Source organism: Neofelis nebulosa, chromosome 8 (assembly GCF_028018385.1).
Source record: "Neofelis nebulosa isolate mNeoNeb1 chromosome 8, mNeoNeb1.pri, whole genome shotgun sequence".
NCBI classification, from domain to species: domain Eukaryota; kingdom Metazoa; phylum Chordata; class Mammalia; order Carnivora; family Felidae; genus Neofelis; species Neofelis nebulosa.
The window spans coordinates 47,785,354-47,805,696 of record NC_080789.1 but is presented as its reverse complement, the minus strand read 5'-3'; the positions used below and the strand labels follow the sequence as shown (position 1 = coordinate 47,805,696).

Here is a 20,343-nt window from a genome sequence, read left to right as displayed (position 1 = left end):
TAATGTTGTTAATAATAATAGCTAATATTCATTAGACATTCTGTCATGCAGTACAGCATTTTACATGTACTAAACCATTTGCTCTCTCACGAGTCAGAGAGGTAGATACTCTTATTATCCCCATTTACTGATGAGAAAATTGGTACTATTAGAGATCAACTTGACCAAAGTCACCCAGCTAGCACTAGTGATTTCAATCCCAGAAATCCTGATTGCTATAGTCATACACACAATCTACTCTTCTTTACTGCCTCTAACAGATGTGATCAACATTTAGAATGATGGTCCTGGTCAGTATGTCTATCACATAAATTCCATGTCTTTTACTAAACACAGAGACACATATGGCGATCGCTTCTTACTGATCAGATTTTGGGAGCTTGGTTCTGTATTTTCACTTTTCCTACCCAGAGAACCTAAAGTGCGGTGGAAGTTTGATAAAAGAGTTGACACAAAAAATGAGAGAAGGCGGATACAGAAAGGACATTCTCGAATGCTCTAGCCACTGATCAGATGATGGAATCTGGTTCTATCAGACTTCCTCTGCTTCCATCCCTCATACACACACGCACACGCTGTAAGATACATATGGACGCCAAGTTTGAGGTTGGTTCTAGTAGTCCTCAACTCACATCGAAAGTTCATTTCCCGACTCCTGGACAGTCCAACACGAAGTTAACTCGAGGCGCCCATAAAGCCCAGGGAAACTTGGCTCAGCGCCGCGGGTGCTCGTTCCCAGGGCAACCGCCCGCGGAGGCACCTGGGGCACGCTCCTCGGCACCTGCGAAGAGCCCCGCCTGGCGCCAGGGGGCGCGGGAGCGCGTCGACTCCTCCCGCCCCACGCCAGCCCCACGCCAGCCCCACGCCAGTCCCGCCCCCGCCCCGCCCCCAGCCCCGCCTTCCCTCCACCGGGCCCGGCCGCTCCCGGCTCCCGGCTCCCGGCTCCGCTCCCGGCGCAGGCGCAGTCCCGCTCTCCTTCGGCGGCTCCCAGCGCAGTGCGCCCACCTTCGTTGAGTGTAGCGGCGTCGACCGGCCGGCAGTCCTCGTCTTCCTCTCGCTGCCTCAGGACAGGCTCTGTACAGCGCTGCGAGCGCCCCTGAGCGCAGGCAGCGACCGCGGTGGTTTCGGCAGGTGAGGGCAGCCGCGGGAGGGAGAGGCCCCGGACGCGGAGCACCGCCCCCCTCGGCGCCCGCGCGCCCGCCTCTCTCCCGCGAGCCGGCCTGGAGGGGCGGCGGTGGCAGGTGCAAGTGCGGGCGCGGCGCGCGACGACCTGGCCCGGCCGCCCCTGCCCGGCAAGCGCGCTCCCCCATCTCGGCACACGGGCTTGGAGAACCCCGGTGGAGGCGGCGGCGGCGGGGGGCGCGGCGCGGCGCCTCGGGGCGTCTGGGGCCGCTGGGGCGTCGGGCGGCGGCGGCTCCTCCCCCGCCCCCCGGACGCGGGCGCGTTACTCATTAACTGCGCGGTCCCGAGCGCCCGCGGCTGTGAGCCGGAATCCCGGTTACCTGTCGGCGGGGCGCGCGCGGCCGGGAGCTGGGGACCTGCGGTCGCGGAGGGGGTGGGGGTCTAAGAGTTCCCCGAACAAGTGTGCAGCCCCGCGCTGCGCGGGACCTGGAGCAGGATGAAGCCGTAGGCTTGGACCTGGGGTCGTAGAAAAGGACAAGCGAGGCTCGGTGCCGAGGCGTAGAGGTCACGCTCGGCGGGTTTCGGCGAAACCTGGGGGACCGGAGCGAGCGCCCGGAGTCGCGCGCCTTAGGGTGGCAGAGCATTTCAGCCTGACTTTTGTTTCGGGGAGTTGAGAAGAGCTGCACCGACGTAATTGTAATTACACTGCCCTTTCAGCGTTGACAACTCTCTGACCGCCCTGGGACCAGCCGGCTCTAATGGACTCTAGAAGTGATGATGTTAGGTGGAATCTGCAGCACGTGAAGAGTTGCCAGTTGTTATGGGATTAAGAAAACAAATCTGTAATGGCTAAAGGGTAAGGTCTCGAAAATTAAGAATGCTGAGTTCATACTGGTCCCTAAGAAGCAGACAGTTTAGTTTCGTGGAAATAGAGCATATTTTGAGGCTACCTGTTTCACACTCCTGTTTCTCCCTCCAACCCCTTCCTTTCAGTGTAGGAAAAAGCCGTGTAATCTTTTGCCGTGGAACGATTACATAATTGGAGGAGACCCATAAGCGGATTAAAACAAAACTGTTCTATGTAAATCTGTTGAAAGACCCAGTTTTTGTTCATTATCCTCTTTCTTATTTTGTTGTCCGTAGGGTTTTTGTAAAATGGTGGATGACAAATCAAGGAGAAAAGCAGCAGAATAGATTTGTAGACTGATCACAGTAAATATTTGATACTGTTAAATATTCCACCAGGTTTATGGGGCCTTGTTCTGTTAACATTTGTCATTTATTTACCAGTACTGTGCATTTTGTTAGGACTTTTCATGTTCGGGCAGACATTGAATCCCAACTATGGTTTATGTGATCTAATCCTAAAGCCCATGTAGAATTTATAGAAGTTAGTTTAGCAGTTCTACATTTGTACTACAATAGTGCATTTCTTACTACTGGAAGAAAAGCCTTATGAGTTTTTTTCTTTTTCACTACAGTAAAGTTACATATTAGTCCATACCTTTGTTAACCGAAGTGGACACTTTAATATAACTCTTCCTTGTGTGTTTGGCAAACAATACTGCTGTGGTATTAGATACCTGTACCCTTTCACTAGGATGGACATTTGCTGTTCAGCTACTTGAGGGGTTTCTAATTAGATCCAGTTGTACTTTTTGAATCAGTATAGTTATGCATATGCTTCCTTTAATATTTTTTTCCTATAATTTTCTTTAAACCCTTAGTTCACCACAACACATACATAGACATTGCACAGATAATTTTTACAATGGAAGGTTTCTTAGAAATCTAGGTCCCCATCAATTTTTAATATGGCAGAACAAAAACTTGTAGGTTACAGTAATTTTGCATGTATTATGGTACCTTTTTTTTTCCCCCCCTTCCTGAGAGGGACTCACCTAACCAGTTAGCTAGCTAGCGAAATGAAAAAATTTTAATCTGTTTTAAAGCTTTAGCTTCATTACTTACCGTGCATGTGACCTTGAGTAAATCATTTAACCGTTCTGAGCTTATTTTCTCTATTTGTAAATGGATAGAGTGAATTTGCCAGCTTTCAAGTATTTTTACCTATTTATTTATTTTTAAATATATTATTAATTTACTTACTTAAGTTAATCTCCACACCCAGCTGGGGGCTCAAACTCACAACCCCGAGATCAAGAGTTTCATACTCTTCCAACTGAGCCAGCCAGACGCCCCTCGATTCTTTTTAATGTCGTTCAGCCTGATGTGAATATCATAATGGGGGGATGAGAATCAAATGGGATAGTCCATGTGAGGTATGGGAGTGGGAGAAAGGAACAGATATTAGCTTGGTAGTTGGCCATACACTGTGCTTGTTGATTTACATACCTTGACCCCTTTGGTCCTCAGGACATTCCTGGGGTATAGATGGTATTACCACATTATACAGATCAGAGACTGAGGCTCAGAGAGGCAAACTAACTTGCCTGTGGGTACTTAGTTGTCAGTGGTCCTGTAGATGATTAATGGTAGAGCCAGGGTTAATGGAACTCCTAACATGCTTGCTCTTCCATTCCTTTCTACATCTTCTGTGGAAGAGCTTTGTAACTATAAGGAGACCTCAGATAAAAGGTGTTACTATCATTTGAATTTCTGGCTACAAAGTATCCAGGTTTTTTGGTGATGGCAATACCACTACTGCTACTACTATTATTGAACTTACAACTTACTCTGTGTCAGGTTCTGGTATAAACACTGTACCAAGTCATTTACTCTTACAGTGACTTACGAGTTAGCTACTGTTTTATTCCATTTTATTTCATTTTTATTTTTAATTTTAGAGAGCATGCAACTGAGGACGAAGGGCGGAGGAAGGGAGAGAGACAGAGACAGAGACAGAGAGAGAGAGAGAGAGAGAGAAAATCCCAAGCAGGCTCCACACTCAGCAAGAGCCTGATGTGGGGCTCGATCTCATGGGATCATGACCTGAGCCTAAATCAAGAGTTGGACACTCAACTGACTGGGCCACCCAGGCACTCCTGCTTTATCCCATTTTATAGTTGAGAAGATTGAGACACTGAGAGGTTATGTAGCTTCCTTAAGGTCACACAGCTAATTAAATGATAGGACTAGATTAGAAGTCAGGCAGTTTATCTTTAACCACTGAGAGCAGTGCTCTTAACCACTTTGCTCTGCTACTTCATGTGTAGGTTGTCATGCTGAAGAATTGTTTTAATTAAGCTTTTATGTGATACTTAGCATAATAACTAATTCTTTATGTGTCACCAGAGATTTTTTTAAATCAAATATTCATTGAGCATCTACTTTGCAGGTCACCGTGGTGGTTAAAGGAAAGTATTCATGGAGTGTGAAAGGCAGACCTTATAATCATTCCTGTAGCTTTGATAAGTTCCTCAAAATTTAGAAGGCATCTGCATTTCTCATATGTGTTATTGTTGTAATTTTTTTTTTAATGTTTATTCTTTGAGATACAGCCAGAGTGTGAGCAGGGGAGGGTCAGAGAGAGAGAGGGAGACACAGAATCTGTAGCAGGCTCCAGTCTCTGAGCTGTTAGCACAGAGCCGGATGCAGGGCTCAAACTTACGAACCATGAGATCATGGCTTGAGCCGAAGTTGGGCGCTTAATGACTGAGCCACCCAGGCACCCCATTGTAATTTTAACGAGTGCCAAATAACACAAAGTGCTAGAATAGTTGGAGAGTGGAGAGAAATGATGAGTTGTGGGTAGAGATACTGTGTGTTGAGGTAATGAGGGAGAGCTTTCAGGATATTCTGAGGAGGTACACTTTTCAAGTGTAAAAGCTTTGTCTTGTGTAGAGTTTTGGTTAAGGTATAGTTCAATAAAGGATAGTAAATTGGTTGCTAAGTTACTTAAGTACACTTGATATTTAAAAATAAAATAACAAAACTTTTGAAAACTCCTGGCTAGCTAATTTCTCCTTTTCTCTACTGATCTCCTTAGCTTTGCTAGGTAGTACTTTTTTTTTTCTCTTTTATTCTTCCAGAGCACTGAGTAAATGACTCTATTTTGATATATATTAGTTTTGGTATTCATACTGTCCTGTAAGTTTTGTTGACCTTGAGTTCCCTTCCTCTAGTGTGCACATGCTTTGAAGGCAGGACTTAAGTTATCCTAGCCCATTTTATAGCGTTTGAACTGGGCCTGGTATACCTGTAGGTACTGGGCTGTGTTTGGTGATGGGTGTCAGTGGAGGAATGTCGGGATGTATTGAAAGTCATCTAGCAGTAGTAATGGAAATGTGTTCAGAGTGAGAACTGTGTGTGGGCGAAGGGGAGGAAGAGAGGGATACTTCCAACAGGTAGCATTAACTTGCTCTCTGTGTTTTTCTCTTCTGCTTTCCCTTTCAGTTTACAACAAATGAGGCAGTTTCATAAGCTTCAGCTGTATCTAGTCATGGTTAGAAAGAAGTGAAATAGTAGTCTTGATTTATCTTAGAATATCAGCAACACAAAATTAGATAGCTATAGCCATAAGCTGAGATTACTTAGATCAGAGGAAAAGAATGAAAATTTCTGTAGTTAACAGGATTGTAAACATAAGCATAATGTAAGTTAATAGAATTCTACATATATGAATTGACAATCTAGTATAAAGGAAATCTATGGAAGAATGTGAGAGTACCTTAGAAGTTTATAGGAGCATACAAATGATAGCTTTGAACCAATTAAGTGCATTGTAATTTTATGTGTCCAGATAATAGTATTGAGTATTTGGGGGCACCTGGTTGACACATCAGGGTAAAATATAAAAAACGAAAACAAAATAAATTCAAAAGGCAATAAGTAAATGTGCATTAATTTCCTGTTAGGAAAAGAATTATATTTGATCCCTAGACATCAGAAAGAAAAACTTGTTTTCCCTTTTCTTTCCTTTTTTTTTTTTTTAAGTTTATTTATGTGTTTTGAGAGAGAGTGTGTGAACGAGTGGGGGAGGGGCAGAGAGAGAATTCCAAGCAGGCTCCCCCCTGTCAGCGTAGAGCCCCATTTGGGTCTCGATCTCATGAACCTTGAGAATATGACCTGAGCCAGGATCAAGGGTCAGACGCTTAACTGACTAAGCCACCCAGGCCCCCGAGAGAAAATGATTTATATATAAATAACATACTGTTATATCTCTATCTATATATATGTAAGTAACATACTGTTTTGGTCTTTTTCCTTATTTATATAGTGTTTGAATAAATTTGAAAGCTCTCTAATTAATGGAGAATTTCAAATAAGTGCTTGCAAAAATGTAATGGATCTCAAAGTTCCTGTCATTTAACCCCAGTAGTCAGCAAGAAGAGTCAGTCCTGCCACATCTGTTTCTCCCCTTCTTGTGTTATTTTGAGCAAATTCCAGGCATTGTATACTTTCATCTGTAAATATTTCAGTATGTTTTTTTAAAGCGTGAAGGGCAGTTAGCTACAATACTGTTATACACTTAAAAAAAAATTAACAATAGGGGTGTCTGGGTGGCTTGGTACATTAAGCATCCTACTCTTGATTTCAGCTCAGGTTATAATCTCATGGGTCATGAGTTCGAGCCCTGTGTTGGGCTCTATGGTGACAGCACAGAGCTGCTTAGTATTCTCTTTCTCTCCTCCTCTGCCCCTCTCCTACTCATGTGTGTACTCTCTCTCTCTCAAAAATAAATATTAAAAAAATAAAAATAAATTAATAATTCCTTTGTATCAAATATCTACACATTTTTGAATATATAATAAGGCCGCTATAATAAAATCAAGTCTCTTTATTTTTATTTATATGCTTCCTTCATTCCCCTAAGTTCTATAAGAGGCTAAATAAGTATTTTAAACCCCACATAGCGAAATAGAGGAGGAAATGGTGATAGCAAAGAGAATGTGGGAAGAAAGAATAGAAAGAACACATTGCAATAGCAAATGCTTATTTTAGTAGCTGTGCATTAGAGAAACTTTAGTTTTCCCTTTCTGAAAGTAAGTACAGGATTAAACTGTGTTCTTGTTTAGATTGTTCACTTACTTATGGTTGGGTGAGACCTGCCCTAGAGTGCATCTGTCTTGATCTACCATTTATCTGAATCTAGCCTTTCCCCCCCATCAGTTTTATCTTTTAAGTGATTCTTGGATGTAGTGGAGTCAGGTGTCAGAATCAGACACACCAGGATTGAATCCTAGCTGTTATTTATTGACATGTTTGATCTGGATGAAATTAATTATTCTCTCTGAGCCTCAAGTTCTTTTTCTGTAAAAAAAAAAAAAAAAAAAAAAAAAAAGATACGAGGGGCGCCGGGGTGGCTCAGTCAGTTAAGTGTCTGACTTCGGCTCAGGTCATGATCGCACAGTCTGAGTTTGAGCCCCGCGTCGGGACTCTGTGCTGATGGCTCAGAGCCCGGAGCCTGCTTCGGATTCTGTGTCTCCCTCTTTCTCTCTTCCCCTTCACTGCGCTCTCTCTCTCTCTCTCTCTCTCTCTCTCTCAAAATAATAATAAACATTAAAAAAACTAAAAAAGTAAGAACCAGTTCAAAGGGTTGGTGTGAGGAATAACTGGAATTATGTATATAATGTGTTTGTGTGTGTGTGTATCACACATGCAGAGTATAGGTGTGTATGTGTGTAATGTGTATGTGCATGTATGTGTATATAAATACGAATGACGGTGTCCTGAAGGTTTTTCATGTGTGTGTATATATATATGTGTGTACTTCCATTCCTTCCAATATCAAAGTATCGAGATTGACATTAGATCAGACCTTTGTAATCTCTTGGCTAGCCTGTTGCAGTAACCTCTTAACCAGTTGCCTCTAGTCTCTTCTCTCTAGTTAAAGTCCTTATTGCCTTGGGAATTATTTTTTCTAATCTCCACTAACTGCACTAGTCTTTACTACATCAAAGTGTATCTACACTTGGTAAAATGTAGATCTGACCATCTCTCCAGGATAAACTACAAGCAGCATTTTCCATGTTAAATGAAGCTTTTAATGATCTGTCACATATCTGCCTCTCTAGCCTGATGTTCTGTCCTTCTCTTCTTTGTTAGTTTCATTAGTGCCAGACTGTTATTCCCTGACTGTCCTGTATTATTGCCCTGCCTTGTCGACCTATTGAATTCCTACACAGGGTTTAAAATTTTATTTTTTATGTTATATTTTATTTACATTTTATAACTTATATTACTTATAACTTATATTTTACTTCTCCTGAAACATTTCCTTCCCTCCCCCAGCCCTCAGGGTAATGATTTAGTGGCTCACAACAGGCTGTGTACCTTCTCTTTAGTCCCATTTCATTGCACCATTCTTAGAACTTGGTGCCAGGATTTGCCCCGAGGAGTTGAAGCTGGCAATCATCCTTCCATTCCAAATAGAATAGACACAATTGATAAAAAAACTTATTAAATACACTAATATTATATATGGATAAATGTATTTAATAAATAAAATTTAAATATTGGTGGTTTTTAAGGAAGTGACAATGGAATTTGTAACACTTTAATTCGTTATACACTGTTGAGATAGCAATCTAATTTTTAATGACAGGCTGTTTCTTCCATAATTCATGCTGAATTGAGTCATTTGGGAATTACTAAAAGCATCTGTACCTTCCTCCCTGCTTTCCATCCTCCAGCAGTCTTTCAGTAAGTTGAAAGAGGAAAATAATACAGATGTAAACATTTCTGTATGTTATATACAGTATATATAGTATAATATAATAGATGCTTGCTTTGTTGAGGAAGAACATTTAGAACAGTATGCCTATAATTTAACAATATTTAAAAAATTTTTTTTTTAACGTTTATTTACTTTTGAGACAGAGCATGAACGGGGGAGCGTCAGAGAGAGAGAGGGAGGCACAGAATCTGAAACAGGCTCCAGGCTCTGAGCTGTCAGCACAGAGCCTGACGCGAGGCTTGAACTCACGAACCGTGAGATCATGACCTGAGCCGAAGTGGGACGCTTAACCGACTGAACCACCCAGGCGCCCCGAACAATATTTTTAAACCAAACAAAACAACCGTTGTTTTTTTTTTTTCCTCTTGATGATGTTTGTGCTGATATTTGGCAAGTATTAGATTAACACTGGTTAATTCTTCCCATCAGAAAGTCAGAATCTGGTCTTCCTTCTGGCCTACAGATACACTCACCCACCACCTTATAATCAGGATCATTGGTTCCAATTCCATCGCTAAATAGATGAAGATATTGGGGCTCAGAGAAGTTTAATTCACCTGCCCAAGTTTGCAGGTGTAAGTTAGAGGTTGATCAAAGCTAAGACTTGAACTTTCTTCTTTAGGTACTGGTGTTTCTGTTCTGCTGTGGTGCATATAGCTTGGAGGAATTTTAGTAAATATAGAATTAAAATTATTTAATTTTCAGATATTAAATTGGTCTAAAAAAGATTAAGATTACAGCCTTAAAGTTTTCTTTCCTTAGAGGTAAATCTTTTGTTTCTTGTTAAGTAAGTCAAATAAGGGGAATATGCTTTTTGTGAGAAAATGGATTTTATTTGTTCTTTTGGACTATAATAGAAATTGAGTTTCTCGATTTCATTTAAATTGTGTATGTGTATCCATTTTATCCAAGTGCTTTAGTTTTTAATTGAAAATATTGTAGCAGCAATTCATCTTAGTTTCTTGAGTTATTCTAGGGATGTTTTTTATTTTCAGTTAGAAAATTCACTCTAAATAGAAAAAAGAATTTTTATGACAAGTTACTGGAAATTTTCTAGGCATTTATTAAATAAGTTAATACATATGAACTTTTTAGCAACAATATCTGACACAGAGTTAACTTTAAATATTGGCTGCTGTTTTAGCTGTGATAATACTGACTTCTAAAAAGAAGAAATAACATGAAATACATATGGCTAATCAGAAATAAACTGTTTTGGGGTGCGTTGGTGGCTAAGTTGGTTGAGTATCTGGCTCTTGGTTTTGGCTCAGGTCATGATCTTGCTGTTCGTGCGTTTGAGCCCTGGGTTGGGCTCTGTGCTGACAGTAGGGAGCCTGCTTGGAATTCTCTCTCTCTCCCTCTCAAAATAAATAGAGAAGGGGAGAGAGAGAGAGAGAGAGAGAGAGAAGAGAGAGAGAATGAATATGAATGAGTGGGAGAGGGGCAGAGAGAGAGGGAGAGACAGAATCTGAAGCAGCCTCCAGGCTCTGAGCTGTCAGCACAGAGCCCAACACTGGGCTCAAACTCATGAACCGCGAGATCGTGACCTGAACCGAAGTCGGCTGCTTAACCGACTGAGCCACCCAGGCACCTCTTTAAATGTTTATTTTTGAGGGAGGGAGGGACAGAGGGAGAGGGAGGGAGAGAGAGAGAGAGAGAGAGAGATGCAAGCGAGGGAGGGGCAGAGAGAGAGGGAGAGAGAGAATCCCAAGCAGGCTCTGAACTGTCAGCAGTGAGCCCAGTGTGGGACTGGAACTCGTGAACCATGAGTTCATGACCTGAACTGAAGTGGGATGCTTAACTGACTGAGCGACCCAGGTGCCCCAAGCTTCCATATATTTTAAAGAGCAAAAGATTTTCAGACCAGTGTGATTGGTGGCTGATTACTAGCTAAGTTACATTTTATGGAAATTGTACATGCTTGAAAAAGGCACTGAATTTAATCTTAAAATAATCTTTTTCAGAAGTGACTTGAATTTAAACAAAGTTTAAATGTATCCTCCAGAATGAAAACTTGTAGGTAGATGCCCTGCCCAAGGGTGCTGTCCCAAGTGTTATGTACGTTTCTTTTATTTCTCAGCATATAAGGTAGAAAACCCAGGCACAGATTTCCAGATGAGAAACCTAGGCACGGGTTGGCCCAATAATTTGACGGAAGGGAATTCAAACCTGCCTCTCTTTGAGACTTGCATTTTATGTTCGTTACTTTTGTTTCAGTTTATAGTCTATTTGTATTCTCCATAAATGCTTTGCTTTCACACCTCAGACATGCCTGAAAAGCCCTTCAAAGAACTTTATCTTTCTCATTAGTTTCTTGTTCTTTGGGTCTTTTCTTCGGCTTTACTTTTTCTGGAAGTCTTTCTTGTGATTCATTTGCCGCCTCCTCTCTGGTCTCTGAATACCCTTTGTGTCTTCTGTGGCATTTATTACACTGTATCATTGCTTCTACTTGGCAGTCTCCTACTTTCTTCAGACTGTTTGGGAGCAGAGACAAATTTTTCATCTTCTTTCCCCAGAGCCTGACACATAGCAGGCCCTCAAAATACTTGTTGAAAGAATAGCTGAAATAGTATGTATATAGGTCAGAAAAATAAGATGGATGTTGCAGGGATGATGGATTTTATTCCAACATAAGAAACATTTTTACTCAAACAGTCTAACACTGGAATGGCAAAGCAGTTCAACTGGTGGTAGTATGTTGTGGTTAAGAGCTCGGAGTCTGGAGTTCAACAGATGGAGGTCTTCGTCCTGGCTGTCTTAAGCTGCAGTGTCTTTATAAATGCACTGGAACTACACTTGATATTTAGTAAGTGCTCAAAAAATACTAGCTGCTATTCTGAGAGAAACTGCCTTACCATCCTATATGATTGGGACTGGTAGTTGGATGGCTCAGAGTCCCGTTCCCTCCTTCTCCCTCTGGGTTATTTTGAAGCAAATCCAAGTAATTTTCAGTACATATATCTAAAAGGTAAGGATTTTTTTTTATATATAACCATAATATCATTATCCCTAAAAATTGACAGTAATTCATAACATCAGTAATATCCAGTGCTCAAGTTTCCTTGTTTGTCTCATAATTTTGTTTTCTAGTTGGCTTTATTCAAAAATTCAAACAAGATCCTCACATTGTATTTAGTTATATCTGTTAATTCTCTTTAAATTTGTAAGTTCCCTCTACCTTTTTTTTTTTTTTCTATTTTATTGAAAAAACCAGGTGGTTTGCCTAGTAGAGTTTCCCAAAGTCTAGATTTTGCTGTTTTGTCCCTGTGGTGTTATTTAACATGTTTGTTTCTTTTCTGTGAAGACCTACCTACAGGCTTGATTTGTTTGGGATCCCCCCCTTTTTTTTGAGGGTGGCAAGAATGCTTCATGGATGGTGGTGCTGTCCATTTCTTACTTCACCACATAATCCCATAATGTCTTAATTTCTTTTTGTGATAAGATGTCATCAGTGAGTTCAGGTCCTGTTGTTCTGATCCACTAACTGTAAAGTTCCCCACATAGCTTTTTACCTTATGGCTTTAATAGCTATTCATTATTGATGCCTAGACCCATTTTATTAGGATTGCAAATTCATATTTATTAAATGGAATTCTTTTAAAAAGAGCGTTTTCTCATAAACTGTTTAGTTCTCTGATGTACAAGAAAATCAGGGTAAGTACCTGATTCTTTATTTTACCAGTTTTCAAAATAATGAATCAGCTCCCTAGCACCAATCAAAGGGGATCAGTGAGATTTTGTTTTTATTTATGATCATGAGTTTCATAAATTTAAAAATATTTTTGTTTTCGTTCCTTACAGATAATATCTTTTTGATGTTCAGGTTGTCTCATCTTTGGTGAGTGGGAATCCTTTTGATGCCACTCCAGTAGTCTTTGATGGCCTTCTTGCTTCCTGGTATAACAGGATGTTCCAGGGTCTTTTTGTACGTTACTGCCCTTGGCCTGGAAATCAGCTATTCCTCTGAGGAGCCCTCGTTCTTTTTTTTGTAGGAAATGGTATTACTCTGGGCATTACTCATTGCTCCTGAGTGGTTACTGTTGTTACACCACCTCAGTGGATACATTTAGGAATTTTTGTTTTAATAGAAATTTTTTTTCTGATTTTTCTGATTCAAATGTAGAACTTCAGAGTTTTTGCTTCTTTGATTTTATATTTATAGCTCTTCTCATGTGCTGAAAATCTTAATTCTGAATGACATTAGCATAATAACTTATTTGCCTGGTATTATATAAAATAGTTTCAGAATAGGGATATCAACATTACTAATACGATTACTGAAAATAGTTTATAACTCTTTTCACATTTTTTATCTTTAGAATATATTCTGTATAGTTTTAATGTTTTAAAATCATTTGCAGTAGCTCTTTTCTATGTTGGTAAGCCACCATCTCAGTACATAGCCTGAATCATTTGTTTTATTTTTAGAGATTCTTTTTTAAAATTTAATCTTGTTTTTTTGTTTATGTGGTTCCAAGGTCAAATTCAAATACAAGGCAAAATCCGTTTGGAAAAGTCTAGTTTTCATGCCTATCTCCTCTTCCTATTATCTCCCCCTTCCTATAGATAACCATTTCTATTAGGTTTTGGTTTATCCTTCCACTTTTAAAATATAAGTATGTATACATAGTAATACATCTATATGTCATATAGACATAGAAATTAACTTGTATTTTCTCCTTTTTTAGGTAAAAGGTAGCTTCCTGTGCATAGTTATTTATTTTGTTTTTTAATGTTACTGTAGCCTCAAAATCCCCTCATAGCAGTATGTAGATATTATTTATTTTTTACAGCTGCATAGTGCTTCATTATGAGCATGTACATTATTAGCTCATTCAGTCTTTTGCTGTAACAAGACTTTTGCTAATGTTGCTAGCCTTATGTATTTATCTGTTCTTTTTTATTTTGCCAGTTTATCTTTGGAATAAAGCCCTAAAAGTAGGCATGTTGGGTCATAGGTTTAATGAATATGTCATTTTGCCAGATATTGTCAAATTTTCCTCAATAGGGTTTGTACCGTGTTGCATTTCCAGAAATGCAAATGCTTTCACATTCTATGATTCCATGAACTTCCAAGGTATAAAGACATGAATTAAAGGTATATGGGATGGTTGAAAGAAAGTATCAAATGGTTACCCAGAAAATGTCGAAAGGTTAATGAGAAAACCTGTTTTCTGCTTAAAAGTGAGTGTGATTAGTAAACCGTATTCAAATGAAAATGAAATTTTCAGGGTTAATGTTTGTTTGGTATATGTATGTATTATGAATAAGGAATGAAAATATTCTTTTGGATGAAAAATAGTAAGTATTAAACACTTTAAATTCCTTGTTAATAGGACCTTTCATTTGGTGTAGTGAATATTTTGGGTGAAAAAAACAAGAATTAGTTTCATTTTGAAGACTAAAATTATTATTTGCTACAACAGAGAAAACACTGGATTTGAAATTTGGCAGTTGCAGATATAATAGCTATAGCTTTCATTGTCCGTATATATCTTTGAAGGTTTGTGACATGTTGTAATTGCACTTTCGAGAGATTATATTAGGTTACCTGTCTTCTTTGCCAATTTTACTGCGGCCTTTTTGTTTTCTACTTGTCTTGTTTCAAACATTTTTAAAAGGATATAAAAGTATAATTTTTCAGTTTAATGAAATTTTCTGTATTTTATGAAGAAATTAGGTACTATATTGGTGCTTGCGTTTGAGAATTTTGGTAGGGTATCACTCACGATTATCAAAGTTTTATTGTAGGAAGGAAAAAACTGGGAAGAGGTGTTGGGCTCAGATCATAGAAGACTTGGTTTCCAGGCTGTTTAGTTTGGACTGTATTCTGTAGATAGTGGAAAACTAATAAAGGATTTATGAGTTCTTTCACATTCAAGTGAAAAATTTGAGTGGTACAGTTTTTAGTTTTAATGTAAACTTTGTGATATAATTGAGTGGTTATATGAAATATTTTTTGATTATGTAGATGCAGAAGTATACATGTTATTGTTAATGGCCAGTTATGGTAACAAATGTTTTTTGAGGCCATACTGTGTACCAAGTACATAGTACGCCACTAAGTACTTTCTTTGGATTGTCCCCATTAATCCTTACAGCACCTTGGAGAATGGAGACAATGTTGTCATTCTCATTCTCATCCTATCAGAGGAGAAATTTAAATTTTTTTAAATGTTTATTTATTTTGAGAGAGAGTGAGGGAGAGAGAGAATCGCAAGCAGGCTCTGAGTTGTCAGCACAGAGCTTGACGTGGGGCTTGATCCCACGAACCACGAGATCATGACCTGAGCAGAAGTCAGCCTCTGATGCTTAACCAGCTGTGCCACCCATGCACCCCAGGAGAAATTGAAGGCTTAGAGAAATGCAACACATTATCCTAGATTGGATCCTGGATCTATAAATAAAGCCATCATTGGGACAATCAGTGAAATTTGACTGGGGCCTGTTGAATAGATTGTAATATCAATCAGTGTTAATTTCCTGATTTTGATGGTTTTGTGGTTAGACAGGAAAATGTCCTTGCATTTAAGATACATATATTGAGATATTAAGCAGTAATGGGCATCATGTCTGAAACCTATTCTCAAGTGGTTCCAAAGTGTTAACAGTTTCATAATCTGGGTAAAAGGTATATGAAAATTCTGCAGCTCTTACCTGAACTTGAATTTATCAGTTGATCCTTGACCAACATGACTTTGAACTGGACGGGTTCACTTTATGTGGGGTTTTTTTTTTTTTGGATAAACACAATACAGTACTATAATGTATTTTCTTTTCCTTATGGTTTTAATATTTTCTTTTCTCTAGCTTTATTGTAAGAACACAATATATAATACATATAAGTACAAAATATATGTTAATGGACTGTTTATGTTATCATTACGGTTTCTGGTCAAGAGGAGGCTAACAGTAGTTAAGATGTTGTGGAGTTAAAAGTTACATGTGGATTTTCAGCAGTTGGTGCCCCAACCACAGTGTTGTTCAAAGGTCAACTATATAGTATAGTGTATATATCTCATTTTAAGTGTGAGTATATATGTATATATGTGTGTGTATATATATATATATATAAAGATATATATATAGATATATATATCGATATACATACATGTATATCGATATATATATAAAGATATATATAGATATGTATATATATCTTTATGTATATATATCTTTATATATATACATACACATACATACGCATATCTTTACTGCATCTTCTATTTACTCTAACCAATATCATATGATAGAAAAGTTAAAAATATCAAAGAAATTTTTATTTATTCCTCATTGTTACTTATTAAATTACTCAGTTTGACAACATTAGCTATAACTTTCAAGTTTATTCCAAATCAGATTGTCTGTATTTTGTAATATTTATGCTCTGAGATCACTTAATAAATGTTAAGTGATAATAGTGTTTTTTTAAATATTTTTATTAGAAGTTTATTCTTTATAATGGACTGTTGTTAAAAACACATTTTATAAAGGGGCGCCTAGGTGGCTCAGTCAGTTAAGCGTCTGATTCTTGGTTTTGGCTCAGGTCATGATCTCATGGTTTATGAGTTTGAGCCCTGTGTTGGGCTGTCTGCTGGCAGTGTGGTCCTTCTCTCTGTCCCTCTCTCACTGTGTCTCTCTTTTTACCCCCTGGTTGTATGCATGCTCTGTCTCTCTCAAAAATAAATAAACATTAAAAAAACATTTTACAAGTTATATATTTAATTTTAATTTAGTTTTATTTTGTTAATATAATTTTAAATGGCACTATCAAAATAACTCCGCTTTTTGTTTTAACATAGGTTATCTTATGATGAGGCTTTTGCTATGGCTAATGACCCCTTGGAAGGCTTCCATGAAGTAAACCTTGCTTCACCTACTTCTCCAGACCTTCTTGGTGTGTATGAATCAGGAACTCAAGAGCAGACTACCTCACCAAGTGTCATCTACCGGCCACATCCTTCAGCTCTGTGCTCTGCCCCCATTCAGGCTAATGCCTTAGATGTTTCCGACCTTCCTACACAACCTGTGTATTCATCCCCCAGACGTTTAAATTGTGCAGAAATATCTAGTATCAGGTAGGAGATCATTAAGATACTTATTTTGGAGTATCATGTTAAACAAATGACAGCTTGCTTGTTTGCCTTATTTTCAGTTTTAATATTTTAGAAAATTTAAATAATAAAAGCATGTCCATGAAGAGAGCAATACATGTTAATGTTGAAGAGCAGGGGTCAGCAGTCTTTTTACGTAAAGGGCCAGGTGGTAAATATTTTAGGCTTTGCTGGCCATACAGTCTCTGTTGCAGCTATTGAGCTCTGCCTTTAAAATGTGAAAGCAGCCACAGACAGTACATAAATGAAAAAAATCCAATAAAACTGTACATATGGACACTGAATTTTGAATTTTACATAATTTTCCCATGTCACAAAGTATTTTTATTTTGATTTTTTTCCCCCAACCATTTGAGAATGTAAAAATGAATCTTGGTTCGTGAGCCTTATAAAACAGGTAGCAGGCTGAATTTAGCCTACATTTAATTTGCCGACCCCAGTTCTAGAGTAGCACTATCTGATAGAATTTTGTGATGATGAAAATGTGCTAGCCATTGGCCGTATGTGGCTATTAGACTTGGAATGTGTTAGCTTTGACTGACTTTTTAATTAATAAATAATTTATAAATTACCTTAGTTTTAAAGCTAAGGCTATTAATTAAATATTAGTGCCATTCCAGACTTTTTGTGTTTATGCTAGTTTTGTATGACCATATGCTGATGTTTCCTGAACTCTCCTTTATAGCATCCATGTTACAGATCCAGCGCCTTGTTCTACCTCTGCAGTCACAGCTGGGTTAACTAAATTAACTGCGAGAAAGGACAACTGTAATGCAGAGAGGGAGTTTTTACAGGGTGCTACTATACCAGAGGCTTGTGATGGCAGTGACGATATATTTGGGTTGAGTACTGATAGTCTGTCCCGTTTACGAAGCCCATCTGTTTTGGAAGTCAGAGAAAAGGGCTATGAAAGATTAAAAGAAGAACTTGCAAAAGCTCAGAGGGTAAGCAGAAAAGATGCTTTATTCTTCCATGTTTTGTATTTGAAATTAATGTTTACTCATGAAGTGGGGCAACTCAAATGAAATCATTGTAGTTTTATACCTACCTTCTCATATGTGTAGCCTCAGCTCCTGTTGGGCAGCATCTGGGAATCTCTGAAATTCGTGGAGTAGTAGTAAAGAAGCTCATCTAAGATTACTAATTGGAAAAATGAGAATCTGAAACCACTACATTGCCTGCTCCCTGTCTTACATTAATATTAACACAGATTTGATGGGTTATGTTCCATGTGTGGGTTTTCCCCTTCTAGTATATGGTTGACTTTATGGTCCTTCACTTGAAGTCATTTAGTTCAAGTCATTTTTTTGGGGGGGGGGGATTTGTTTTAGTAATAATTCCCTTTGCCATTCAGCTGGGCTTGAATATTTTCTGTATCTTGGAGAATTTTCCTTTTTTGGTAATTTGTTCTGTTTCCCATTTGGTCATCTTTAAAATTTCTGCTATTCCCAGATTTGTGGCTATGTCTTGCTCTTTTTCTGTGACTGCAGTTAAGTTTCAGAGGGAAATTTATAGTGCTAAATATTTATAATTAGAAAAAGGAAAAAGTCTCAAATCAGCAATCTTAAGCTCTCACTTTAAGAACCTAGAAAAAAAGGGGCACCTGGGTGGCTCAGTCGGTTAAGTGTCCGACTTCAGCTCAGGTCATGATCTGACGGTTCGTGAGTTTGAGCCCCATGTTGGGCTCTGTGTTGACAGCTGAAAGCCTGGAGCCTGCTTCAAATTCTGTCTCCCTCTCTCTCCCTGCTCTTCCTCCACTCATGTGCGCTCTCTCTCTCTCTCTCTCTCACTCAAAAATAAATAAAAACATTTTTAAAAATTATAAAAAAAGAACCTAGAAAAAGCAAAAGCAGAGCAAGCAGAAGGAAGAAAATAATAAAGAGCAGAAATCAATGAAATTGACAACAGAAAAACTAGAGAAAATGAATGAAACAAAATGCTGATTCTTTAAAAAATAATGAAACTGACAAACCTCTCACAAGACTGACAAAGACAGATTATTAATAGCAGGAATGAAATGGGATATCACTACAGATTCTGTAGACATCAAAAATACAATAAAGGAATAATATGAACAACTTCCTATATAAATTTGACAACTTAGGTCAAATGGGCCAATTCACATTTAGAAACTTGAGAAGATAGGGCATATTTTAAATGTGTAATTTTTAGCATGTTATGACATTTCACAAACACATATTCCTTCTCTCTTGCTACCAGATTTGTCTCTTAAGAGTGTAAATTGTTGTTTGTATCCCTAGTGCTTAGCAGAATTCAGTACGATGCCTGACATTTATGCTTCCTTATGAATGCTTCAGTGAATGGCTGATAGCTAAAATAGCCACACAGATATTTTAAAACATTTCTGGTTAAATATATTTTATCGAAAAGAAAAATCAGTAGCCTTTTTATCTTTTTTCCAAAGGGAAGGGATATGTGATTGTATTTGGCAGAAGCCATCTGGATCAGACTCTGTTGTCTTAATACACAGTAGTAAGTGCAATCACAGTTTATGTAGAGCTGAACTATTGAGCATATATATCTATCATTGAGAATGTGTTGTGGTTACTTATTGATGAGAACAGATTGCTAATTTCTTAGCTCAAGTTGAGAATTTCTTTTAAAGTATTTTATTTGCTGTATTTAGAGGTCCTGTTGAGGTAATTCAAATAGTAATGACATGTGAACATATACATACAGTGAATTATGAATGTACAAGATAGTATTAATACTTAGAGGTTAAGTCTTGAAAATGTCTTGAATATGAAAATATTTCTTGATTGTATCAGCCTGTGAATTAAAATTATGTCAACGACCATTCTCTTTATTCTGATTATTCTTTTAAGAGACTACAGAGAGTTATTGTTTTTCCATTCTTTTACCTTTAACCTATTTTTATCTTCTTCTATAAAGTGAGTTTTTTACAGGTGGTATATAGCTATCGTTTTGCTTTTTTATCCATTCTGTTAATCTTTGCCTTTTAATTGGTGTGTTTAGACCATTTACATTTAATGTGTTATTAATATGGTTTTGTTTATATATGCCATCATTACTGTTTTTGTTTTCTGTTTGTTCCATATGTTCCTTTTTCTTCTTTTTCCTTCTTTTATGCTTTCTTTTGGATTAATTCCATATTTTTGCTGATTTCATCTTGTCTCCTTTGGCTTATTAGGTATATATCTTTGTTGTGCTAACTCAGTGATTGCATTAGGGTTTATAGTATACATAATTAACTTATCCCTGTTTAGTTTCTAATGACGTTATACTATCTCACATATAATGTAAGAACCTTACAAAAGTGTACTGCCTGTCTCTTCTTTTCCTACCTTTGTGCTATAATTGTTTTTTGCTCATGATTATATTTTGAACACATAATTGGTTTTCAATACATTTTGTTGATTAAATGAATGTATATATATGTATGCAGTTACATCATTGTATGAATAGACACACTTGTTAGTTAGGGAC

At 38.2% G+C, this 20,343-nt stretch overlaps 1 protein-coding gene across 7 annotated transcripts in view; it reads left to right on the top strand.

Annotated features, from left to right (window-relative positions):
* Positions 1–20,343, top strand: part of RAB3IP (RAB3A interacting protein) — a 141,359-nt gene that overhangs the window by 94,463 nt on the left and 26,553 nt on the right. For 2 of the 7 annotated variants that reach the window (XM_058682160.1, XM_058682156.1), the window contains exons 1-3: positions 1,832–1,978; positions 16,564–16,839; positions 17,561–17,819. In XM_058682160.1, coding sequence (XP_058538143.1) covers positions 1,968–1,978; positions 16,564–16,839; positions 17,561–17,819 — 546 coding nt within the window. In that variant the 5' untranslated portion in view covers positions 1,832–1,967. Of the gene's footprint in view, positions 1–579; positions 607–1,024; positions 1,132–1,779; positions 1,979–16,563; positions 16,840–17,560; positions 17,820–20,343 lie in introns of those variants that run through there. The other 5 variants (XM_058682158.1, XM_058682161.1, XM_058682159.1 and 2 more) reach the window with 5 other exon arrangements.